The 26,482-nt window shown below is 36.8% G+C and overlaps 1 protein-coding gene across 7 annotated transcripts in view; it reads left to right on the forward strand.

Annotated features, from left to right (window-relative positions):
• The first annotated feature begins 312 nt into the window (after window positions 1-312).
• The window catches only part of LOC114455733 (alsin-like), a 31,852-nt gene continuing 5,682 nt past the window's right edge, over window positions 313-26,482 (forward strand). For 5 of the 7 annotated variants that reach the window (XM_028437116.1, XM_028437117.1, XM_028437118.1 and 2 more), the window contains exons 1-33: window positions 313-481; window positions 1,582-1,763; window positions 3,451-3,611; window positions 3,792-4,016; window positions 5,247-5,437; window positions 6,802-6,834; window positions 6,925-7,119; window positions 7,630-7,745; window positions 8,195-8,433; window positions 8,526-8,613; window positions 8,721-8,902; window positions 10,322-10,484; window positions 10,725-10,821; window positions 11,588-11,665; window positions 11,758-11,967; window positions 12,612-12,783; window positions 12,854-13,049; window positions 13,914-13,979; window positions 14,096-14,258; window positions 16,202-16,333; window positions 17,212-17,340; window positions 17,518-17,541; window positions 19,796-19,866; window positions 20,695-20,761; window positions 20,852-21,030; window positions 21,726-21,791; window positions 21,867-21,965; window positions 22,563-22,727; window positions 22,873-22,984; window positions 23,707-23,784; window positions 23,922-24,058; window positions 24,133-24,288; window positions 26,194-26,308. In XM_028437116.1, the coding sequence (XP_028292917.1) occupies window positions 1,744-1,763; window positions 3,451-3,611; window positions 3,792-4,016; window positions 5,247-5,437; window positions 6,802-6,834; window positions 6,925-7,119; window positions 7,630-7,745; window positions 8,195-8,433; window positions 8,526-8,613; window positions 8,721-8,902; window positions 10,322-10,484; window positions 10,725-10,821; window positions 11,588-11,665; window positions 11,758-11,967; window positions 12,612-12,783; window positions 12,854-13,049; window positions 13,914-13,979; window positions 14,096-14,258; window positions 16,202-16,333; window positions 17,212-17,340; window positions 17,518-17,541; window positions 19,796-19,866; window positions 20,695-20,761; window positions 20,852-21,030; window positions 21,726-21,791; window positions 21,867-21,965; window positions 22,563-22,727; window positions 22,873-22,984; window positions 23,707-23,784; window positions 23,922-24,058; window positions 24,133-24,288; window positions 26,194-26,308 (4,125 nt within the window). In that variant the 5' untranslated portion in view covers window positions 313-481; window positions 1,582-1,743. The remainder of the gene's footprint in view (window positions 482-1,581; window positions 1,764-3,450; window positions 3,612-3,791; window positions 4,017-5,246; window positions 5,438-6,801; window positions 6,835-6,924; window positions 7,120-7,629; window positions 7,746-8,194; window positions 8,434-8,525; window positions 8,614-8,720; window positions 8,903-10,321; window positions 10,485-10,724; window positions 10,822-11,587; window positions 11,666-11,757; window positions 11,968-12,611; window positions 12,784-12,853; window positions 13,050-13,913; window positions 13,980-14,095; window positions 14,259-16,201; window positions 16,334-17,211; window positions 17,341-17,517; window positions 17,542-19,795; window positions 19,867-20,694; window positions 20,762-20,851; window positions 21,031-21,725; window positions 21,792-21,866; window positions 21,966-22,562; window positions 22,728-22,872; window positions 22,985-23,706; window positions 23,785-23,921; window positions 24,059-24,132; window positions 24,289-26,193; window positions 26,309-26,482) is intronic. The other 2 variants (XM_028437119.1, XM_028437123.1) reach the window with 1 other exon arrangement.

Below are 26,482 nucleotides of genomic sequence, written 5' to 3' on the forward strand. Positions count from 1 at the left end.
TTCTCAGGTCAAATATAGGCTAAAGAGAAATCAGAATTGCGTCTCTTTTTGCCCTTTAAGATGAAAACATATCTCTCAAAAGTAAATAAATGAAATTACTATTTAAAAATAGATTTAAATCTTAAGACCTATCTATCTGACAGATAAAATGTTAATCATAGTTTGTTTCTTGCGAAATTTGAAAAAAGGTAAAGAAATAAAGCCAGTGTTTTACATAGGAATGCTAACTTGTGCTAATATGCTACTTTGACATGCTCGCACTCATCAGGTGTGGCGGTTCCGTGTTGTTTGTCCCTGCGCGGACACCGTCGCGACTCTTTGAGTTGCCTGTGCTGTAACTGGTGCAAACTGATTTAATGCCACAAAACATGTCAGAACAGCGTATTTCTGCATTAACGCCCACGCACACGAGAGGGAAATCATTTGCAGATGTTGCATCACAATTGTTGTGCGTTCAGCGACGAGTCCACGTTGATTTCTGGTGAGTTTTTAGCTTTCGGGGGAGTAGCATTGAGTTAGCAAACTTTAGGTAAATTAGCTATGCTTTTAGTTACACGTTCAGACGTGACTTCCATTGTAATTTACAGTAAATGCGTTTATAGTGCGAGGGAATAGGGTGTTGTTTTCATGGCGGGGCATAGAAGTCACATTCCTGTGGAAACAGTTAAAGTATGTCTGTGGGAAGCTTTAAATCACGTCTACTGTGTTACTGACAGATCACAGACAGCGAAACTAAACCATACAAGGCTTGTTTACTTATTTACTCACACATATAGTTATTAACCATTATATTGAATTTCGCAATTCATTAGTGTGCTTTTTTTTTGCAGTTTTTAGCATGCGTATTTCATTTGTATTGTGTTTTATTTTTTTTAAAAAAAAACTTGTTTCTACTTTTTCTGCTTTATTGATTTACTTTTTTCTATTTTTTTTAAAAATGTATTTTTCTTAATATTTTCAGACACTTTAAGACTTTTACCTGTGGAAAGTGTAATATAAAATATTTACTTTTACTTATTTATTACAATAATTGATTACTTTTTTATATAAAGTTATATAGAATTAATATACTCAGTGAAAAAAAAAGACAAATGGTTGCTTTACCATTATTACAGAACATGTCTGTTCCATTTTTCCTTTTGGATTCACTTCCACTTTTTTAGATTCTAAAGGTTAAAAAAAAATATATTTTTAAAAAGTATGTGTAAAGATAAGTATTTGTATTAGTGGTGCCTCATTTCATTGTAAATATTGGTATAGAGCGGTAATTTAGTCCCTACTAAGTATTGTTGGTCTTTCATGATGAAATTCACCAAGTTTAATCTGTGTGAGAGATTTTATTAGACCCCCATAATAACTAGCATTGTGCTGTTAGCTAAAAGAGATGATCCTGAAGAGTTAATAATCTGTTTAAAAATATGTTTAACAGATGATTTGCTGAAAATATTGGTGCATGCGTAAGGACTTTAATTCTAACAAAAGTTATCAAACTTGGAGCATCTGTAAGAATAAAACACGTTGTACGGTCAAGGTCAATTTTAATTAATTTGTTTTTTTTGTCCTGTGTTTTTCTACAAACAGGTATTTAACCAACAACTAATACTTGACAACGAATGAACCAAAGATGCGTCAAAACCTGGCTGATGATTTACTTTCTGCGTATCATCTGAAGTATCCAAATAAAATGGCAGACACCATGTTGATAGGTCTCATTAATGATCAGAGGAATGGTGAACAGAAGTAATGGAGAGTCGAGAAAAAAGGTAAACAACACACCAAGAAAAATTGTTGAGCTGCTGCTGCCTTGATAAAACATTCCCAGCACTCTGTGTACACTGGAAACTAGTTGGACGATAAAAAATAAGACTCGCTGCCTGTTAGGGGTGTTGAAAAAAAATTGATTTGGCAATATATCGCGATATTACGATATCAGATCGATTCAAAATGCATCCATATTGATTTTTTTAATTTTTAATGTAATATATATATATATATATATATTAATCTTTATTTAACCAGGAAAGTATTTTTTATTGCACAAAGAAGTGCACTGAAACCTACACATGTTGACCAGCTTGGTTTTTTTTTTTTTTTCCAAAAAATCTAAAAAGAAAGTACTAAATTTCTGCATTTATTTGTTGTTCTATGCATATACCTCAGTTAAGTTGCACTAAAGTCAAAGTTGGTTTAAAAGCCACAGGCAGATTATTTATTATATATTTTTTTATTTTAAGTTGTTGGCACATGGCATCTTGACGCCAATGTTTTGAGTGTAAAATGTCAATAAAATATATTTCATACTTCATATTCTCATTAAGGTGTACACATTTACAGATTAGTTGTTTCTTAAGTCATATATAAAAAAAACAAAATGTCAATAATGGCCTTATACTTTAATATGGGGATTCATTGTATTGAATCGTAACCTATGTATTGGGATGCGAATCGTATCGCCAGATGCGAGGCAGTACACACCCCTACTGCCAATGGATTTCATGTAGTTTTCATATAAGTTTATTTTGGGTTAAGTGCAGTGGTTCCCAACCATTTTTAAAGTTTGTGTAGAGCAAATTCAGCCATTTTCTTCTAAACACATTAAATAGGTCATAAATGTATTTCTTTAAAATGTGTAAAAATCCATTTAACCATTTATAATTTAATTAAATGCATTTTGCTGAAGGTGCAAATCCTGAACGTGATTTTACATCGTGTATCCTCTCATGCTCATGTAATGTGAGCAAATGTTGGCGTGGTTCCACTACCTCTAACTGACATGCCCCCAGCATCTCAGAGCAGAGAGAAGTGCTTGGTTTTCCATGGTTTTGAGACTAGTGACTTTAGAGATTAGTGACTTTTTTCATCTTTCAAATTTGTCTCAGTGGTCACCTGTTTCTGCCGTGTGACAAACTCATAACACAAATTAATATCTGCTTTATCATTTCCCCTTTTTATTTCCATGTGACCTCGATGTTTAGTGAGAGTTAATGCATCACTTTTCATCTTCGTATTTGCTTGTTTCTGCTGCAGCTTGTGAGGTTCATCAAAGCTTCGCTTTGGGCTGCACAATTAATCACATTTTAATCTTGATCACAATTTTGGTTTCCAAGATTAAATTAAATGAATCTGCTCGTCGGCAATATTTACATTTCAAATACCGGCTCTGCACTCTGTAATAATGTATTTTTTTCGTTAGCCTTTGGTACATTTTAAATTCTTGGGTTAATTTTTTCAAGTTATTTTTTTGGTGTAATTCTTATTTAAAGCTTCATTTTTCAATGCAAACTGCAGACATATTGTGTGTTTAAAAGTAGTGTAATAAAAACAGATTTTTCTTCCCTAACATGATAAATATTTGTGATTATAATATTGCTAAAAATAATTGGGATTATCATTTCTGGCCATAATTGTGCAGCCTTAGCTTCACTACAGCATTTTCATGTGTTTTTGTAGCCTCCCCAATGAGCAGGCCTCTACGTGCCCTGATGGAGGACTCCTGCACATCTGGCCGGCCTCGAGTCCCAGTGAGCAGCTGTGTCCAGAGAGAGTGCTCCTGTCCACGCCGGTCCTGCAGGTGTCCCTGGGAGAACACCACGGCCTCCTGCTGGCACAGGGTGTGTGTTTGTGTGTTTGCTAGAAAGCAGGTCTGACTGTTATGTTTTCTACCACGTGTTAACTCAAGTATTGACCCATTCGAGCTCCTCCCTTCATCTCGTGCTCTTGCAAAGTGATATGCATCGCTGTGGTGTTTGTTTTTGTTTTTCAGCTGCTAGTAACTCCGTTTCTAACTTCAGGTGGCCGGGTGTATTCATTCGGAGAGCTGTCATGGAGGGATCTGAGCATCCCGGTGTCTGCTCCAGTGCTGGAAGCCTCCTTGCAGGAGAAGATCATAGTCCGCGTGGCTGCTGGAGGCTTCCACTGTGGAGTGCTGAGCGAGCAGGGCGGTGTCTACATGTGGGGGGAGAATACAGCTGGTCAGTGTGGGCTGACTGACAGAGGGACGCAAACTAATGTCGCAGGTTGGATTTCTTGTCTTTCATGTTTTTCTGTTTGTTCAAAAATGGATTAATATGAAAACAACAGAACTCAGAGAATACAAACATCTGCCAAGCCCCAAATTTCCTTCTGTGGGATATTAATCGTTATCTGGATCAATGATGCTGATTATGGTACATCATCATTTACACTTTAATGCAGGGGTGTCAGGGTCATTGTACTGTAGTTCAGGGGACAAATATGAAGTACGTAGTTTGACCTTAAGTGGGCCACAGATAATAGGCGGGAAAACAAGCAATTTCAACATTAATGTTGCTAAGTTTGCATTTTACATGGCGTATAAATGATACATAATGTAAGGCTGCGACAATTTCTATCCCAATTAATAACTTTACAGTAACTCCAAATGTATGGACACGCACATTTTTACAAAAAATCACAATTAAATGCGCAACCTGGATGCGATCCATATGGAACTTGGTGGCTTAATTGAGAAACCAACCTAACATAAATGAGTCCAATTTCATAAAGATTGGTTAATTCCAAACCATATGAATTTTTTAAGTTTTGCCAATCGGGATTTTTTTTTTGTTTTTGAAACTGATCCTGAATCAGTTTATTGATCCAAATCCCTTCAAAAATGTGTAAGATTTATGTTTGGTTGAATTTCTTTAGTTCTTTTGATGTAATCCTGCTAACAGACAAACAAACGAATGCACATTAAAATATGACCTCCTTGGTTGATGTAAAACATGAATAAGACTATACACATTGACCAGGTGGTTTGGTGGATTTAGACAATAAATAAGCTTCAACACATGCCAACATTGCAGCAAATATTGTACATGATGGGATTTAAAAAAAGAAAAATCCCTGCTAAAGTGTGTATCCAACTATCCAGAGTGTAGAAACAGAAAATGCTCAGATTTGCTTTAACAATATAATGAAAGTTTACACTGTTGGCAGTAAATCATTGCTTCAACTTCTTAGATTTAAAGGCAGACTGATTTACCAATACTTCCTCTTTTTTTCTGGGAAGAAATGTAGCTTAGATTCAAACTAAGTATCACATTTCTTCACTAAATGAATGATGAGAGGTCCTTCAAACTGAGGATGTCTGTTACAATGTTTCCAGCAAACCTCCTGTAATCACAGCAGTGAGCAAAAAGTCACAAGATCAGTCAAAGTGTAATTTTGTAGTTTTCTGTGGCATATTTTATGAGGTAATGAAACCATGTTCTTTCCTCTGTAAGTTTCAGAGCCGTGCCCTGTCAGCGTGGTGGACAGTGAGGTCATTCCCCCGGCTCTGGTCCGAGTCACGGAGCTCGCCTGCGGACGGGAACACAGCCTGGCTCTGTCGGCCAACAACGAGCTGTGGGCGTGGGGCAGCGGCTGCCAGCTCGGCCTGGTCACAAACACCTTCCCTGTGTGGAGACCACAGAAGGTATCAGAGATTACACTGAGTCTGATTACTGTAAACTAGGAGGAGGAGAGTATTAGGACTTCTGTTTACATTTAACACAAGTACTTCATGTAAATATGAACTCAGGGTTTGTTTGTAGAACATGCTGAAGTTTAGGCGTCGTTAAAGCACGTGTCAAACTCAAGGCCCGGGGGCCAAATCTGGCCCTAAGACCAAACAATTTGGAAAACACATACATTATTGTCTAAATTAGATTATATTAGACTCCTCTTAATTTCATTGAAATTCACAATATTGGGAGGATCACAATTTTCCCATACTTTTATCACATGACTGCAGTCATTTCAAATCTCAAATTCTTCAAAGAACTAAATTTTCCTGAAATTATTTCACATACTTTCCCCAATTTCAATAAAAATTCCTCACAAAATCAATTAAATTTAAAAGTCAAAATCGTGCATGCACTGAAAAATTTCTATTATTTATTTTTCATTTATACGTCGTCTAAAGTGCAAACCTGGGGAAATTAATGTTGAAATTGCTTGTTTTCCCACCTATAATTTATGGCCCACTTAAGATCAAACTACTTTGTATTTGGCCCCTGAACTAAAATGAGTTTGACACCGCTGTGTAAAAGGAAAGCTTCAAAAAGGTTTATATGCGCACAATGTTTTTTTAATGTTTTTATTACACATTAGAGCTTTAAAAATAGGGCTGGGCAATTTGGAGCAAAAATCATATCTCAATATTTTCTTAGCAAAATGGCGTTATATACCATATAAGAGTGTTACCAATAAGACAATTCTAGGGTAAATTTGCTGATGAAAAAGGCCACACAGGTACATTTATTAACAAACAGCTGTACAATATGTGCCACTTTAGGCTTTTTCTTCTGTAAGGGACAGCACGTGTGAGTGAGTTTTGTAGTGTGGCATATCAATATAGGAGATATTTTAATTTCTAAATCGCCAAAATAAAATACTCTATTAGGGGTGTGCATTGCCAGGAATCTGACTATACAATATGATTTACGATTTCCGTGTCACAATACAATATATACTGATACTAAACAATATGATATATGTCACAATGTATCGTGATATCAATAATTAAAAATTCCAAGTACGAAATGGTATGAAATACAATCTATTTCATACGCTGTGAAATCAAGCGATATATTGTTGAATCGTTTTTTTCTTACTCCATATATCATGAATCTCGATTTATTGCCCAGGGCTAGTTCGAAATACAAAGTGTTGATTAGATTTGTATGTAATTTACCTCAATTTTACCATGTACTGTTATGTGTAAGAGAACATGTTACATTTATTAAATTATTGTCAGTATTTGTATATTATTAAACATTGTATGACCCTGTGTCCCAGGTGCAGCATTTAGCAGGCAAAAATGTGATTCAGGTAAGTCTCATTTGTCCAATAAACATTAACGCAAAATATTTTACCAAGAACTTTTATATTCTTATACTTGTCTTTTTTCCCCACTCTAAGATGGCGTGTGGTGCGTACCACAGCCTGGCACTCGTTCGCAGCTCCTCCAATAAGGAACACAGCGCTCAGAATGCCACGAAGAAGAAAGATGTCCCACCTTCATTTCCCTGCACTGTGACAGAGGAGCTGATGACCGCCAGTGACGCTCACTACTGCCCGCTTGGCGTGGAGCTCAGCGCAGTCACAAAAACTGAGGTGTGTACAGGAAGAAATGCTGAAAACTCAAGACAGAAAACTGACTCCTAACAAGTGGGAAGTACTTTTATTGTAACATCTAAAAATTCCATTATCAGTTTTATGCTGTCATTGTGGTGAATTTTAGGTTACGGGTAGAGAGAAGCAAAGAGATCCTTAACATGTCATCACATGAGGAATTGAGTGTGTAGAGGATCAAAAAGGATGACTCATGAAGTTGTTTTGTGTCAGGATGATCAAAGTTTGTCTGTAAGACTGAAGCTGTTTCAGAGACATGCACAAAGATGTGATCGTGAAGCTTTGTATTCATCAGGGGCTGTGAAAGCGTTTTTAATCCTTTTATTGTTGATTTTAAATGTTTTTGCTGCTGATTTTAATGTTGTTATTGATTTTTAAACTGTTAAATGTTTTCTGTTGCACTTTTTAATCATGTAAAGCACATTGTATAAATTAATATTGTGTATGAAATGCACTATACAAATACATTTTCCTTGCCTTTTGTCAACCCAGACTTCACCCAGAAAAAAAGCACAAAGGTTTGGTCCTGGAGGAGTGTCTGCATGCAGCAGTCCTGGCTCTGGAGGAAGCTCATTGTTATCTTCTGAAGAAAGCAGTTCTGTCAAACAGTTTAGTATTTTTTTTAATCTATTTATTTATTTGGCACAATTTAAAATATGACTCATACTAATATCAACAGTTGACAGACATTAACAGAAATAAATACACTTTAGAGGCGAGCCAAAAAAAAAAAAAAATCCTCAAAGGGCTTGAAGAAGAGGGCTCCCGTTATAACATTTAAACTTTAACTAAAGAGAAAAAATAATAATGTTAATAATAATATAAAATAAAGACAAAATAAAGGAACATCAAGACAGCAAAACTTTGAAATGGATCAGAAAACAGGAAAAAGAAGAACATTAACATCAAACGTCAAGCAAAAAAACATCACAAAACTCAACAAAAAGCATCCATTGTTTGGTTATTCATTAAAGAAAAGAATTATAGTCCTATAACATTACATGTATAGTACCTTCCGGTTTCATTTTCACTATTCATCATTGTCCTTTCCGTTTAGGGAACTTTCTGCTGTGACCACCGTGTTTGAGGAGCATCAAACTGACACTGTGGCACAGATTGATTTCAGCTCTAAAAGCTGTTTACATTCAGTCTGGAAATCCAACAAGTCGTCAGCCCCGAACTACGAGCTTGAGCCTCAAATGGTGCTTGAAAAACTCTCTGGTCACTCATTTTATTCACAGCAGCATTGTTCAGCAGAGGTGGGAGATACTGACTCACAGAGCAGCCACACCTCAGGTCTGTGGTGGAGGTTTTTGTTGTGTATTCGGTTTATATGCTTGTAAAATCTTTTTAAAACATGTTTCCTGTCTTTTGATGATTGTGTTAAGATGACAGCTTTGTGTCTTCAACTACCTCCTCTGATCAGTTCGGCTCCAGTTATAGAGATGACTCCAGTGGCAGTGGACAAATGAAAAAGTAGGAAACAATTCATCTGGAAAATCACATTTTCTCCATCTTTTGATCATCTCTGTCTGATTTAATGCTGTAAAAGTTTTGGCAGCTTCTAACCGTGTGTCCCACAGTAACAGCAGACAACCCTGGCCCTACTCGTCCTCCCCCGTGTGTGTGGAAGAAGTCCGTCTTTGTCTGGAGAAGGAGAAGCTGACGCTGAAGGGGCAGAAGAGCTCCAGTTTGACTAATATACACCAGAAAGGAAAAGCAGCTCAAAGCAGGAGACGCTCCCACCCTGGAACGCCCAACCGTGGTGAGTGACGGGGTGGGAAAAATGTAATCAGACAAAGCAATATGTGTGTGTGCTCAACCAATTAGATTTCATTTATCAATGAGGCAGTTTGGTTGTAAAAGGACAATGTCAGCGATGAGAAAACACTTTAAGGTTACTGAGAGTCACAGTAAAAGTGAAATGAAAGAACAATATGTAAAGCACTTGTGTCAAACTCAAGGCTAGCGGGCCAAATTCGGCCCACCAGAGCCCACGGGAAGATTTTGTTTAAAGTAAGTTACAACATAAACATGACTCTTTATAAATCATTGTATAAGTTGCAGCTATGATGATTTACTGTATGATGAGAAGAATGTATGATGGGGCGAGCAGTGCAACATTATTTGCAGTAACATTGAATCGCAGTTTGTTTTTTCTAAAACTTGGAAAAGTCTTGCAAATAATTATTTCGCAGAATTCTGGCGAATTATTTTGCAAATTTCAAGAAAATTACCTTAGTTGTGAATTCAAGGAATTTTGACCACTTGCTGCTGGACATTCAGGATATTGTAAGTGACTTAAAATCGAGAATGTGGGGAAACCACAGCTATTTTCTTTCACAAAAACATGGATTTTTGTGGTCTGGCCCACTTGAGATCAAACAGGGTTGTAGGTGGGATGAGTTTGACACCTCTGATGTAGATCCTCCATTTCAGAGTTTATGAATTTGTATTTTGTTTTTGTTTCATTGGCTTTCCCTAATCAGACTGCCTATTAAACTTCTTTTAGCTACTTTTTTTTAATTTTAGCTAAGAATTGTTATCAATCATTTATTTTAATATACGGAGGTGAAATTTCTCACATTTGTCACTTTTTCCATCCAGTTATGGCAATTGTCATATTACAGTTTCCCTTTGATTTCTGTTTTAAAAAAAATATTTTAAAAGAACAATAATAACAATATTGTAATTTCCATATCAGGAAGTGAATTCGGTTTTCATAAATCCCATATGTACTTATCTTGAAGTGAGTTTTTAGTACAAATAAACAATATCTGGAGATTTTTTTGTTTAGAAATCTTTATATAATAATTTTTAATTGATGTAAGATTATTTTGTTCACCACAGGAGCTCATAATGATCCATTCCTGTTGCCTCACCACAGATTTTGTGTGTTTGTATCAAACCTGTGTGGTGTGGTTTCTTTGTGCTTGGCTATCGTGGGAACTTAATTCAGCATTTGATGTTGTGTGTTTGTTGGGATAAATGGTGTTACTGGAAATGTAGTTTCCATGCTTTTTGAAGTGGTTTGCATTGTCAATACCATATAGTTTTTGGTTACATCATACAATCCAATATTAATATCTAAGTATTTAAACAAGTAAGCTTGTATGTGATGATTTAGGAACAAAAACCAACAGTTTCCACGTCTCAAGGTTCTTTTTACATGTTTTTCCTTCAGGATCTCCTCAGAGACGCTGTCCTTGTGCCTGTAAGTCGTCCTCCTCACTTCAGGCTAAAGCACCTGAGGAAGCAGCAGTGGGGCTCCCCTCTCTGGAGACAGAGGTTTGGAGCTGGGGTCGGGGCTCGGAGGGCCAGCTCGGTCACGGAGACCAGCTTCCCAGGTCAGACACAACCACATACTTGTAGTCCATGGTTGTACATGAAGAACTGAAAGAAAATCAGTGCAAATTTGTGTGAAAATAGAAATAACATATGTACTTCCTGTATCATTTTTATGGTTTCAGTGCTAAACGCTAGAATAAAGGATAGTCTGTAGTCGATGGCTGTTGGGGGATGTTGAGTTAAACTTGTAATTATAGCAGCCCCTGAGACAAAGATTTAAGTGTGTTTTCTTTGTCTAGACTACAACCGTTGTGCATCAAGTCTTTAGTAGGTGAGGAGGTAATCCGAGTCGTTGCTGGGTCCCACCATTCACTGGCTCTCACTGCTCAGTGTCAGGTAACTACGACACGCCCCCTCAAACTATTTAATTTAACTGTTTAATTTATTCAGATATCAATTCCTCAGGATATACACTCGAATCTACTGACATGTTTTGACTGTCAACTTTTTTAGAGGCTCCATCTGATCTCGTTGATGTTTCCTTGACTTCCGCGTAATAATTCCAGCAAGATTATTTTTGTCTTCTTTTTGAATGATATGTCTTCTGCCAGTCTTCTTCAGAGGTGTCTGTTGATCGCTTAGATTTTTTCCTTTGAAGTTTTCTTTGACTTCTGTGTAATAATTCCAGCTAAATTCTTTTTGTATTTTAAAAATGTTTTTTTGTTAAAGTCTCATTTATTCAGACAACTGTTCCTCAGGAAATCCACTTTGATCTCCTGAAATGTTTCAACTGACAACCGCCAGTCTTCTTCAGAGGTGTCTGCTGATCGCTTTGATGTTTCCCTTGATGTTTCCTTGACTTACACATATTAATTCCAGAAAGATTCTTTTTATCTTATTTTTGAATAATATGTCTTCTTCAGACACATCTGAAGAAGACTGGCAGTTGTCCGGAGATCAAAGTGGATTTCCTGAGGAACAGTTGTCTGAATAAATTAAACCATAACTTATATGTTTCTATGTGGTTAATGTCGACTTTAAATGTGAAGCTTTACATGAATTGTTGATGAAGTCTTTGTAAAATGATGAATTAATAGAATTGTTCAGATTTATCTGAGAGTAAAATCATCTTTACATCATGGTCTGTGTTTTATGGTTACAGGTGTTGTCGTGGGGCAGCAACATGTGTGGGCAGCTGGGTCATATCAACAGTCCTGTTTCTGTGCCTCAGCCTTTAAAGGTTGACACGTTTGCTCCTCATTCCCTTTGACTTACTTCATCCATGCTTGTTTTCTTATCTGACTGTCTTCTGCTTGTGGTGGATTACTGCAGCTGTCTGAGGGCCTTCTGGTTTGGGACTTGGCAGCCGGTCAAAGCCACTCCCTGTTCCTGGCTGACAGTGACTGTGTCCAGCCCGTCCTATTGTACTGTGGCCAGCAGCCAGAGCGAGCACCACCACAGGGTCCAAGCTTACGCCAGAGGTCGCCCAACAGGGCAGAGAGCTACGTGCTCACACCATGTGTGCTGCAGTCCTGTCTCAAGGTTTGTAGATCGAAAATTAAGATTTATAGTCAGAACATTGACTGTAGGAAATTGGAATATTTCGTAGTTATTGAAAGCTGTGTTCACTCCTATTCACATTTTACGGTACTGTTTTAAATTTGTACAACATAATTTACACTCCTATTTGAGAGGAAAGATAAAACCTAAGGGCAACTTCCAACTTCTACACTTGTTTGTGAGTAAATTATCTTAAATGTATTGCTCTATGACATGGGTTCTCAACCTTGGGGTCAGGATCTTAATTGGGGTTGCAAAACACTATGAGGGGGTGGCCAGATGCCTTCAAGAAACTAAGAACATTTTTTTTTTTTAAATTTGAGCCCATTTTTGCTTATTTATCGCTCCTCTGTATTCCCCCTTATAGATGTCCCTGTCTCCGCATGACTGTTATTCAATGTTCATGTCTGTGTTCAACCACCTTCAGGTACAGTGGGGTCCCCGGTTTCTGGAACCTTTATTTTTGGGGTCGCTAGCTGAAAAGGTTGAGAACCACTGCTTTGAGGCCTACACTGTCTTTATCTGATCAAATACGATCATCTCCAGCAGCTTCAAAGACATTTGGAAATGCACGTCCTTATTCCCTTTATCATCAACATGAACGTATCTGTGTGATTTATGTGTAGCTTGGCTACATAAGCAGCGTGTGCAGCGGCGGTCAAAGCTGTTCAGTGCTGACGGAACACGAGACGGAGTCTTTCATCTGTGCCATCCACGATCTGGCCTCCGCAGAGAGACGTTTATACTGCTGGTTGAGCAGAGTCAGGAATGTCCTCCTGACGCCACTATCTAATAAAGGTGAGCAGGTCACGAAACGGGTTCTGATGTAATACAGAGTTTATGATGAGTTTTTTTTTTTTCTCCGCAGAGAGAATTTCACCAATGTTGGCTGAACCAGGCACAGGACTGTTTCCCTCCATGTGTGAGCGTTTCATTAACCTGAGCGCTCTGATTGGTCGACACACCGCATCACTCAGTTACTTCCTGCAAAACATCCAAGGCTGTGATGTCACTTTGTTGCCACTGCTTTCCCACACTGAATGCTTTCTGGACTCATACAAGAAGTAAGATTTAAATTAACTGCATCAAAAATCATACAGAAAGTTCAAAAGATGTGTACCCCAACCAGAGGTCGAAACAAGTTGAAATTGGCATAATTTTGACCATGAGTATGTGTAGTTTCTGAAAAATGATGTTGTTGTTGCAGTTTCGGTGTACAACACGTCAAATTAACCCCTTGTTTCCAGTTTTTCTTTCATTTCTTGAAATATGCCACCCATATTTCAACCAAACTTCATTATATGGATTTATTTGCCATAAGAAACCTTCAGTGATATAAAATAAGGTATTTGAAGAACATTGGAACACTTTAACCCAAAATATATTCAAAATTTTAGCAGATTTCACAGAAAAATTACATCACTTTCTCATGGTGAGCCAAACAATGGTATGACTTGGCTTAATGGCTGTCATTCTAAACGTCTGAGTGGATAGAATTTATAAAGTGCAGGTGTAAGTCAAAATGATGACAATTTCAACTGAATTAGAGGCCTATTTTAGCCTCATCCATGACACTAACCTAGAGATCAACTGGTTAAACTGTCAGAGTTGAACTTGTCATGAAGTTTTAAAGGCAGTATTTCAAGTGTTTTCTCCTCACATTAGAAGAAATAAACAGAAGGCGTATCTGTATATACTTAATATAATCAGCTCAGAGGTGTAGTAAACAAAGCAGGATGTGGGCTCAATATTTTCAAAGCAAATAAACATTAACGGAGCTTCTGTTGAATAGTGACGTTGAATAGTGAGAAATGAAGCAAGAGCTAGTAAACAGAACTTAACTCTGGAATAAATAGTTTAATATATTCTAAATATATTGGAAAAAATATTTAAATAAAACAAAAATGGGTTCTTGTTTTGCTTCCCAGATATTTCTCTGCCTTGGGCGACTTCCATGTCATGGGTGGATTCCAGGCACTTCATAAACTCTCACAGTGAGCAACGTTTTAGTCTTTTTTTTTTCTACACATTTCACTAAACCCATTTGTTACACAACATTGCAGTTAACATTTTATCTCAATAAACACAAATGGTGTGTATCGTTGTCCAGCGAGTGCTTGGGTCCACTGCACACATTGATTTCTAGGCTGAGTGTCTCGCAGCAGTCCGGTGGTGGATCTGATCTGGACCTGGTCTCCACGTTTTACTGGCCTCTGCAGCAGCTCCACCAATACAGCCAAGCCCTAAACAAACTGGCAGCTTGTTACCATGTGGTGAGGATGATTCGCTGTGTTTTTTTCAGAAATAATTCCATAGTTAGGTTACCTGTTAAGGTGCATTCACACCGAACGCGACTTTAGCAACTGCAGTCACTTAAATCGCCCCAATGAGTCGCTTGCACATAGTGGTGCATTTTAGTCAGTCCATCACTTCATCGCTCCAGTGACGTGATCACCAGGGAACAATGTGTGTGTTGAGCCAATGACAAGAAAGAGAGAGAGAGAGGGTTGATCACTTCTTTTCCTTCTTGCTTTGCTTTTACGGTTTAAATGATTAACTTATGGAAATATTAAAGGATGAGTTCACTCAGAAGTAGTTACTGTGGTTTTCAAGAAGTTAATCGCTTCAATTTTGCCACAATCAATTGAGGAAGTTGCACAGCCCTCCGATGCAGCTGTCTGCACTGTAGCGGGAGGGAGCAGGGAGGGGCTACAGCCTCGGTTCTACAGACAATGGGCAAGTTGTCGCTTGAAGTCGCTTTAAAAATGTTCAAAATTTTCAACTTTGAGCAACAAGGTCGAGCATGACCTAGTCGCTCAAATCACACAAATCACGTCGCTTGAGGGGGGATAACTTGAGGTTGCGTCATTTAGATTGATTTTATTGTAATCTAGTCACTTCAGTCGCATTCGTTGTGAAAGCACCTTTAGTCTGGGTGTCGCAATGCAACATTATCACTTCTATACGATACTGATATTGCAGCTGTATCTGCATGAATTAAACATATACACTGGTTTTGTAGTGTGGAATATGAGAAAAAGGCTTCATCAAGTGTTATTACTTAGAGAACAGTAATCAGCAACAGTAGCAGTTAGGGATGTAACGATTAATCGCAAGGCAGTTAAAAATCGATTCATAGGTATCACGGTTGATATCGATTTTCTGAAAATTGAATCGCAGTACTTTTTTTAACCTGCAGAGGGTTATCCACAAGTGTAGGCGGCGGGCGGAGTCTGCTAATACTTTCTTTCTGGCCGCCTTCTACTCTTAAATATGTTAATAAATGATTCATTACCCCTTTAGCACCGACAGAATATCTGTAATATTACTTGAATATCTGTAAAAGTCACGTTTTTCTATTAGCTCTGTCTGCTAGCATAGCTTCTCTTCTTCACTGCAATATATATGCATGCCAACCGACCACTGTGTTACCAGCGCCCTCTGCTGGTCCAAACAAATATGACGTAAATCAGTTTTTTTTTTTTTTAAAGTCCAAATGTTAAGGCACAAAATACATTTTCAGTTGCACTTTTAAAAAGAAAAATAACTATTATGTAGTTTTGCATTGTTTATTATAGAACCAGAATTTAAATTAATAGGTTTCATTTCCATTTGTATTATTCCTTTATTTATTTCATTCAAGATTTATTTTTAGTTAAATTGCATTGTTTTGAATAGTTTATCAAGGAATTCTTTTGACAATGAAAATTAAAAGGAAAATAGTACAGTATTTTCTAGATTTTCCCAAAAAAAAAAATTTGTCTACAGTCCCATTTTGTAAAATAAATCGTGAGAGAATCGTATCGTAAACCCAGTATCGTGAATCGAATCGTATCGGGAGTTCAGTGAATCGTTACATCCCTAGTAGCAGTAGTAGATATGAGAATAAATGATTATTATTAATAACCAATGAGTTACATAAATTGTTACCTTAAACATAAGAATATTCTACTACAATAGAATGAAATAAATTTGAAGATCCGGGAAATTAACCTCCAAAATCCAAGAAAAAAAAATGTTGGGAACAATGTTGGAACAACTGAGGGCAGGGGGAAAACTATCACAAGATTGTGCATGCATGTATCGTTGATTTTAGAGGCAGGCCGATTAAATTCAATATTCTTTTGTTCTGCTGATATAGGTCTGATATTGTATCGTGTCGGGCCACCCTTACTTGTTAGCGTTGCTACTCACTTGCTTCTCTTTTTCTTTCCAGTCGACCAATGAGCATCAGCTTCTCCATCACTGCTGCACTCAGTATGAATCCATGTCTTTGTCGCTGCTGAAAATGAAGAAAGAGGCTGAAGCCACTCTTCAGTTTTGGAAAACTCACTCTGGTAAAAACACGGTGAGTCTGTTTATGTATCAAGTTATTCTAACCTAATTCCAGCAAGTTCATTTTGTCTTTTTTTAATAATATGTTAAGGTTTTATTTATTCATTTCATTTACTTTACTTTTTCTCAGGAAATGTATTCCATTTATTTATATATGCATCTATTATAAATTCTAAACCTAACCTTAACATGTTATTAAAAAAGAAGCAAAAATGAACCTGGAATTATTACGCGGAAGTCAGGACACATAGCAATCAGCAGATGCCTCTGGAGAAGACTAGCAGTAGACAATCGAAACATTTCCTGAAGTGAATTTCCTGAAAAAAAGTTTTGAATAAATTAAACTTAAACATATTATTCTAACCTAATTCTATTCCTTATTATTTGCCTTATTTAATGTGTATTTTTTTAGCTTTTTTTTTAAGTGTTCGTTTCATTATTTTATTTAGTTTATTCATTTGTTCAAACACGTTGCAACAAAAATAAACCAACAACATATACAAAAATTAAAGCATCATAGATAATCATACCTTGTTTCAAATGGTGCAGTGTGAAGTTAATAAAACTTAACTAATCCTGCCCGTCCATTGTTGCTTTTCTCATTTTTCCTTGATTTAAACAGTAGAGCATGTGTAGGAATACATTCATGTTCTTGTATCCAGTCAGAATGTTCTTTGTAATAATGAATATTAACTGTTTTAGTGATTATAATGTCTGTATAAATAATAGGATTGATTGCCACATGTGATTTTCTAAAAGTGAAATGAAACTTTTAACTTCAACAGCCTTTTATTTCATGTTTACACTGATTGTAAAATTCTCACTTGGGCTGGAGATGTAATTATTATGTGTAACATACAATTTGATATTAACACACGTGTTTGTTTTCAGGAGGCTCTGCGCTTGCCACAGCGCCGCGTGGTTTGTGAAAGCAGCAACCGAACTTTGACTCCATCGACCGCCAAGCGCTTCTCCAGCCACTGGTTTATTCTGTTCAACGACGCGCTGGTGCACACACAGGTACTCACGCACAAACACAAGTCGATGCATAATGATGTTGGATGAGATTTAGGTACAAAAACACACAGTTTATCTGACTTTCTGAGAACCTTTCAACTGAATTACCCTGATATTTCTGGATATCTTCTACTCTCCAGTAGAAAATCAAGTATTTACCTTGTGTTTTCATTCACTCAGGGTGCCATTCCCTCTAAAAGCTTTGTAAGTATTATCTGGCATCAGTTTGCCTAATATCTTCTTCAAAGGACAAACCCTAACAGGCACAGCTTGGGCTGCAGCAGCATTGCTGCTCTGGACTTTGTTTAGTGACGCTCACACAAAGGATTTAAGGGTGAAAAAATGTAAACACAGGACATTGTGTACGTCAGAGATTTTTCTCCCCTTTTCCCTTTCTCTCATAAAAGCCAATCCCAACACTTATTTATTAGATTCATCCAGCTAAGATAAATAATTTACACAAGAAGCATTTGGTTCAATCTCATTGTTCTGCTTGTTGTGACATGTTTATTACAGTCTGTTCCCTGCAGAGAACGGTTTAACTAAACATGGTTCTGTGTGACAGTACAAATGTTCTGTGTTAACATTTATTTAATGCATGTTGCACTGTGCACTGACTCTGTGCTGCTGTGGGGTGTTATTTTGGAAGTGTTTCCAGCTCCAGTTAAAGGTGAGGTTCAGCTACAGACGAGTGAATCTACGGTGAAGGGAAGCGTTGCACTCGGGCCTGATTTTGTAAAGCTTTAAATCTTGTTTTTTTCTTTTTTTTGGAAATGTAGGGTGACCATATTTTGATTTCCAAAAAAGAGGACATTTGGGCCGACCTCGGCAAAGTACTCTGCATTTTCTACCTTGTAACGGCAACAAACAATATGATAAATAAGTTGTTATTGTGAATAAGGTTTAAAAATTAATTTCTTTCTATATAACAATTACTTAAAATATCTGAAATCATTGGTGACTGACTCAAGTCAATTTATTATGCATTTTAAAAATCTGTTCATGAAAAATCTCATATAAACCTTTTTAAATTCTCTCAATGAAACAATATGAGAAATATCGCCTCCTAGGAATTAAAACTACAACAAAAAATTCAAGGCTCACAGACAGTAAATAATCATTAAATATACACTTCAATAAATAACCTTTTCAATTAAATCCACCCTTATTTGGTTTCTTTTAATCTCTTTCTCTTGGACTTTGGTCCTCTTTCTCTTTTCCTCGTGTGTGACGATTTTGTCAAAACAAAGCAGCATATTTTAATTATTCCGTCACGTGTGGGTAAAATTACTGTAGTAAAACACATTTTCTGTAAAGAACAACTTCTTAGCTTCCAGAAACTGGTGGAATTTCTTAAATAGAGCAAATATTAGCGGAGATACAGTCTTTTAACGTGAAACCCAGACAATTTAATTAATTTGTAAAATATCCCTGGACAAGATGTGAAAAGAGGACATGTCCGGGTAAAACCAGATGTATGGTCACCCTAATTTAGTGTGTTTGACTGGCACGTCTTAGCTCTCACAGCTTTACTCACAGATGGCTGCAGTTATTAACGCAAGGAGGAAGAAGAGAACTGGTCTTTTTCTGCTAAGTCAACATTTCTGGAATGAATAAATCAAAGATAATGAACATTTCTTTTGAGCATTTTATTCTTTAGCTTGTATTTTTTTCATCCGTCGATCCTTTTTTGCTGTTATCTGCTGTTCTTCTTGTTTTCTTCACACCAAAAGGTGCACAAAACCCTGATTTAAATACGGTAAATCACCTTCGCACCTGTTAACGACTGCGTTGGCAATCTTAGTAAATCATGAACAAACAGCGCATGCAAATTTTTTTGCTTGCCCACTGAATTTAGTACGTTTTACTTTGGATTAATAAATCAGGACCTGAGACGTGGGAGCAGCTCTACTCTTTATTCCTCACTGCCCAGTGATCCGCCCTCTGACTACTTTGGGTTTGACTTTGTCTTAAAATAGAGAAAAATGTGATGCTGTTCTTATTGGTGTGCTTTATTGGCTAGAAAAATGTGGTGGAAGTTATTACTGTGTGTGCGTGCGTGATAATATTTTAAATCAACTCCTCAACCATTCATTACTTTACTTCCTAAATATACAAAGTTAGTTTTTTTGACTACTTTTTATTTCAGTAAAAAAAGAGCAACAAACAGCACTTCGGTAATTACATTTAAAAGTGAGCACTAGTAACATCTATGACCGCTTTTTTATAATAGTATTACATAGGACAATGTGTAGTGACACCTTTTTCCTCACAAGCAATCAAAGAAAATTCCATCTCTGAGTGAACAGAAGTAAATCCACTGGTCAGCACAAACACAGAAGAAGTGGTGGATGGAGGATGGTTTCAGCTCCCGTGTTGCGTTTGTGTTGGTAGTTTGTGAACAAACGATATGCTCTTGTTTGTTCCTCTTTTGGATTTCTTTTTATTGTCCTTGCAGTTCTCCACACATCGCATCTACCCTCTGACCTGTTTATGGGTGAAACCACTCACTGAAGACGGCAGTGGACTGTAAGTGTGTTGAGCCAAAAAAACAAAACTTCTATCAGAGCGGGGGCCACAAAAATGTGTTTGTTTGATCAAAAGGCCACATTATGTACATTCATGTCAGAATAATTCAAGAATAATGACCAATCTAAGCATTAACACAGGAAAGAACAAAGGGTAATTTTGTGTGTTTTTCTGTGTGTGTATGTTTATTATGTGCATTGCTGTTGTCCTTTTGTGTATTTTTCCTGTAAAATCTCTCTTTTGGAGTCATTGTGTATTTGTGTTATCATTTTGCTTTTTTTTGGAGTCTTTTTTATCTATTTCTGTTGTTGTTTTGTTTGTTTGTAGGATTGTTGGTTTGCAGAGTAATGTTGTTTGGAGTTTTTTGTGTCAATTTCTGTTTTGTTTGTTTGTAGTACTGTGGGTGTGCGGAGTCAATTTTTTTGTGTTTTTCTTGTCTTTTTGTGTATGTTTGAGTCATTTTGTGTGTCTTTGTTGTCGTTTTGTGTTATTTGGTAGTAGTTTTGTGTGTTTCTGGACTATTTTCTGTGTTTTTCTTGTCTTTTCACTGTATTGTTGTAATTTTTTAGTACATTTTAGTGCATTCTGAATCTTGCTGTTGTTTTGCATTTTTTAGTATAATTTTCTGCATTTACTTTGGGGACCGTATACAATTACATCGAGGCCCGCTTGTGGAGTAGTGAAGTATTTCTATTGTCCCTAAGAAAAAGAAGTGCCGTTTTCCTCTCTTTCCTTTTACATTGACTGTTAATTTCTTGTTTTTTTTTGAATAAGTGAACAATAAACATAAATGTTGGTTTGTGTTTTTCTTGTACTTCCTGTTTACAGCCACGCAATTAAAATAACATGTCCAGAGGAGAGTTTCACACTGGTGGCCTCAACCGCAGAAGAAAAGGTGCGTTTTATACTCAAACTTGTCTTGTTTATTTGTAGTTTGTTTATGTCAGATGTCTCTTCTTTTTTTTTTTTACCTGTCCGTCCATAGAACAAGTGGCTCCGGTATCTCAACCAGGCTGTGGATCAGGTTCTGGGAGGTGCAGGTCAAGGGTCATCGCCCGGGGTAATGGGAATGACCCGCACGATTGTCTACACCTTCACCGAAGATGAGAGGTTCAAAGACGCTCGGTACGCTGGAGCTTGGCTCGCAGGACGAGTTCATGGAAGGTCAGAACTCGTATAACACGTGTGTTTAGAACAGGGCTTTTCAACCTTGGGGTCATGACTGACCCCATGTGGGGTGTCTAGTAATTGATAAAAAAAAAAGAAGTTACTGATAATTTTATTTATTTTTTTAATTATTCTTTTCTAAATTAAAATAACACACAATCTTAAACTGTATTCACTTTCTAAAATAAAATATCAAAAAGACAATGGAAACAATATACAAAATATTCATTGAAAATCAAAAGGAGAAGAAATGCAAAATTAAAAAATATATATACAGTATAAATACAAAGTTACATATTTCTCAAAGCTACTGCATCTGTTTAGTTACACAATGTTCATAAAATGCTGTATAAGTATCCTGTTTTGTATTTTTTTCTGGAAACTACATAAATATGCTGTTGCGTTAAATTATCCCAGTAGACTACTGCATAAGTATGATTTTTTTCGTTTTGTTTTTTGTTCTGGAAGTTCCAACTGAAAGCTCATATTTGCCTCAAAGGGTGAATAAATGCCATAATACAATTTAAAATGATTCTGATTAAAATGTCTGCTGTTGCTGTCAAATGCAACCCCACCCCTCAGATTGATCCTCAGGGTTGAACAAATATATGCAATATTTAAAAGGTTGAGAACCACTGTTTTAGAGGACATTTGTCAGGCTGAGCTAAAAGTGTCCTGTTTGTGTCCAACAGAGGAACCATGACATGGCCGGATGGACGGACGTACACGGGGAACTTTAAGAACGGGCTGGAGGATGGGCAAGTACACACGTCTCTACAAGTGGAACAAAACAATAAGTGTTGTCTCACTTGCTGTTTGTTCTTTCTATGTAGTTACGGTTCGTGTATAATGCCCAACAAATTATATAATAAGAACGACTACTATCAAGGACAATGGAAACAAGGCAAGATCCACGGCTTCGGCAAATACAGGTCGGTAGCACGTAGCCCTACTGCAGATAAATTGTCTTTATGCATCTTAAATACATAGAACCTTTAGCACAGGGAATTTGATAAAAAAAATAATTAATTAAAAACACAAAATAGGACTTTTTGGAGACAACATTATCAGAATCAGAAATACTTTATTTTATTTAGGGGGAAATTACTTATGTCACAGAAGCTCAGGAAATATTACAAAAAAAAAGAAGAAACACTAAAGAAAGAAGAAAAACTAAATAATTCAGTATGACTATTAATTAAAAAAGGATTAAGTAAAAATAATAATACAAATGTTATTATCTGCTTTCTTCAACATTCAAACCAATCAATTCCTGCTCTAATGGAACTTATGGAGATCTATGACATTTTTGCAGGATATAAAATGGATTTTTTTGAAAAACTGAAGTACTGGCACTTAACTATTTAGCACAAAAAAATACAGAATAAATACAAATTACATTGGAATTTGAAGGCAATGTTTCTTAAATACATATTAATAGACATATTTCAGCAAAGAGTCATGCTTCTGCACATGTTGTTTCACTCACATAAGGCAGCATTTGCTGTGTGTGTGTGTTTCGTGCGTAGCTATGCCAGCGGTGAGGTGTACGAGGGTTGTTTCTTTGATGGCCAGCGACATGGGTACGGCATGCTGAGCTCTGGTAAACTGGTCGGGACGTCCTCTGGTGTTTTCATTGGCCAGTGGGCTCATGACATGAAGACAGGATACGGAGTCTATGAGGATATTAGCAGGTATGATAGAGATGTAGGGTTTAAACAATAAATAATTTATTCACCTTTGTTTTTATTAAGTTACTTGTTTTAAATGTGCCTGTGATTGTAGTTCGTTTACATGTGCACAGGTATGAACATATCTCTGATCTGATTTCTTTGGCAGAGGTGAGAAACATATGGGTCTGTGGCAGGAGGACCAACGACAAGGCAGCGCCTTGGTCGTCACCCAGTGCGGCGTTTACTATGAAGGGACTTTTAAAGAGAACAAGATGAGTGTACGTAAAGCTACAGCTACACACCACAGCCATAAGGATTAAAGTTGACTTGGCCCGTGTAGTTTGTCAAAGCATGTTGTTTAGTTTAAGCCAGGGGTGTCAAACTAATTTTAGTTCAGGGGCCAAATAAGGACTAGTTTGATTTCAAGTGGGCCACAAATTTTAAGTGAGGGAAAAAAGAGCAATTTTTACATTATTGTGCTCTAGTCAATGTCAGTCTCTGCAGGAGCTTCTCTTCTTGATTTTATAACCAATTTTTGTGTAATTTGGTGGAATTATTTGTGAGAAATTGCACGATTTTTATGAAAAATTGCACAATTCTTTGAAAAATTGCACAATTCTTTGAAAAATTGGAAAACTTTCTGTAAAATTTAGATTTTTTTTCCATAAAGTGCAATAAAAAATGACTATATTCATGAAATAAAAGCATGGAAAAACTTTGAGCCCCTAAAAATATTGTGGAGTTTCATTGCATTTGTAAATGTGAGACATCTACAATTAAATTATTTGGTTATATACACAATAATTTATGTTTTCTCTTTCAATTTTACTGTCTTCTATGGGCCAAATTGGATGCTACAAAGGGCCAGATTTGGCCCCTGGGCCTTTAGTTTGACATATGTTTTAGACAGAAGAGTAAAATAAAACCACAGCTTTTTGCTTTTAGTTACAAAAAGACATGAGAGAAGAGAATTTCTGTGTGCGCTGTTGTTTCCCCTCAGGGTCCAGGTCTGTTGATATCAGAGGATGATACAGTATTTCATGGAGACTTTTGTGATGACTGGACTGTCAACGGCAAGGTACAAAACTGAAATTGTCCTGCTTTACTTTCTGACTGTAAAATGATTTGCTTATGTCACCTATCTATAAAAGGCAATTGTTTGCAGGAGATTAAAGAGATGTATTCAGTTCTTACTCCATCTCGTGTCGTCTTCAGGGAGTTTTGTCTTTTCCTAATGGAGATTGTTTGGATGGCGTGTTCAGTGGAGAGTGGAGCACTGGGCTGAAGGTGGCAGGAGTTTACACCAAACAGAATCTCACTCAACATGAAAATAAGAAGAAACGCAGCCTCAGGTGAGTTTAACTTCAATCTAGTTTTAATCTCGCTCTCTGATATGTGACGCCGTATAAATCAAATCTGTGTTCAGCCAGCTGGGTCAGTATGTGGTGCCTGCAGCTCTGAGGTGGATCTGTGTGTTTGACGAGTGCTGGGGTCGACTGGGATGTGAGGGTCCAGGGAGAGGAGAGCGACAAACAGCCTGGGAGAATATTGCAGTGACTATAACATCTGCACGTCGACAGAGGTGCTTTATTAACTACTTTCAAGGAATTATCAGAGTTGCAAACTTTCCTCATGGGAATTTATGAGAATAAACGGGTAATTTACAATGTACCATATTTTAGCTTCAGCTTGACTTAAACAACCAGATTTCTTGTGAGTATACTTGAGAATATCTCTGCTAATTCTTAATGCACATGGGCCATGGCGCACTGCTTACTTTAGGGGTATTGAGGCCACGCCCCCTGCCTGTTGTTAATGTTTTTCAAGAAAGGGATCAGGTAGATGAGTAATGTTTTAACGCTGATGTTCTTGCTGTAAAAAAAGTATTTAAGTTAAAACAAACTCAACACTGTAAGCAGCAAGTACATTTTATTTATAAAGCGATTTTAACAGATAAAAATCACAAAGTGCTATACAAAACATAGGTGAATGAAAACAACAGGAGCAACAACATAAAATGGAAAACAAAAGTTAAAAATCCATTAACCAAAAGCTTTTCTGAAAAGCAAAGTCTTCAAATGTTTTTTAAGAGTCCACACAGTCAATTTCACAGTCTGAAGAGTGAAGGCTGAAGTGTAGGGACACAACAGTCAGGACTAAAAATTTAAAGTCTATGTGAAATTTGACTGGAAGCCAATAAAGACTTGATAGAATGGAGGTAATGTGGGCTGTTCTGGGTGCACCAGTCAAAAGTCTGGTAGCAGCATTTTGTACAATCTGAAGTCTGTTTAGAGTCGTCTTGTTGAAACAAGTGAAAACCGAATTACAATAATCAATGCGAGATGAGATAAATGCGTGGATGATCATTTCGAGATCCGATTTAGACGACAAATTCCTCACCTTTAGAGATATTTCTCAGGTGATAGAAACAGTTTTTGGTCAGTTGACGACAGTGTTCCTCCAAAGACATTGACTGATGAAACACAACCCCAAGGTTTCTGAGGCTGGTTTTCACAGACGAGCCCAGAGCACCAAGGGAGTCCTTGATCAGGGGGATCTTTTTATCTGAAGCAATGAGCAGAATTTTTGTTTTGTTAGAATTTATGTCAAGGTAATTCGAAGACAGCTAGTTTTTGATGCAAGATACACATTTTACACATTCCAAGAACACAGATAAAAAGTGAAACTCTGAGTCATTGAAGGAGCAATACAACTGAATATCATCAGCATAGAAATGATAAGACACATTTTAAAAACCATGGATCAACCAACCAAGAGGCATCCGGGATAACAAAAAATAAAAACAGGCCCCAGAACAGAGCCCTGGGCAACTCTACATGACAGGTTGGACACATTAGACGTTACATTGTTGATAGCAACATTTAAAGTTCTTCCATTTATACATGAAGAAAAGCACTGGAGAACAGCCCCAGTTGTGCTTGAAGTGCAGTTATTGGTATCAGTGCTGCTATTTTTGCAGTTATAAAGACAAAAAAAAACAAGATACTACAAAACTTGAATAATTGTAAAGGTGTCCATACTAATAAATCTGTTGAAATGTTGTTTTTTAATTATTTAGATATGTATATCATTTTTATATTTTTGCAAATGCTAATATAAATGTTTGAATATGATGGTGATTTAAATTTACTGATTTCCGGTTATTTCCAATAAATAATTCCTATGAAAAGTTTCTAATTTTGAATATTAACTAAATCATCTCCTCCACTCTTGCTGCTTCCTGTAAAGCTTCTTTGAGGGTTTTTCTTTTTTTTTTGAAAAGCGCTATATAAAACTGACTTATTATTATTACTATTAAGTTCCTCTGGAAATTTACTGTAAATGTTCTGCCCCTTTTACCAACCTAGTCTGAAACCATCCTGATAGCTTCCTAAAATTCATTGCAATGTTAACCCTTTTCATTAAAGTTCGCCGTATTATACAGAAAATGTATGTATTCACTGTCTGCGTTTGTGTGTGCGTGCAGCCCCGATCTCAGCAGATCTCAGAGCAAAGCACTGGAGTGTTTGGAGTTCATTCCTCTGTACGCAGAACACATCAACACCGCAAATTACGACCGCATGAGACGATATCTCACAAAGGTACGTCACACAGAGAGAATGGCTTTGGTTCAATATCTATAGAAGTCTGTGTGTTTGTGTGATTCCATTGTAACAAATTGGTGAGTGTATCATTATCACTTTTTAAAGAACATTAAGAATAATAATAATACATCAAATTTGTATAGCGCTTTTTTGGACACTCAAAGAAGCTTT

This window comes from Gouania willdenowi, chromosome 21, assembly GCF_900634775.1.
Source record: "Gouania willdenowi chromosome 21, fGouWil2.1, whole genome shotgun sequence".
NCBI lineage: Eukaryota > Metazoa > Chordata > Actinopteri > Blenniiformes > Gobiesocidae > Gouania > Gouania willdenowi.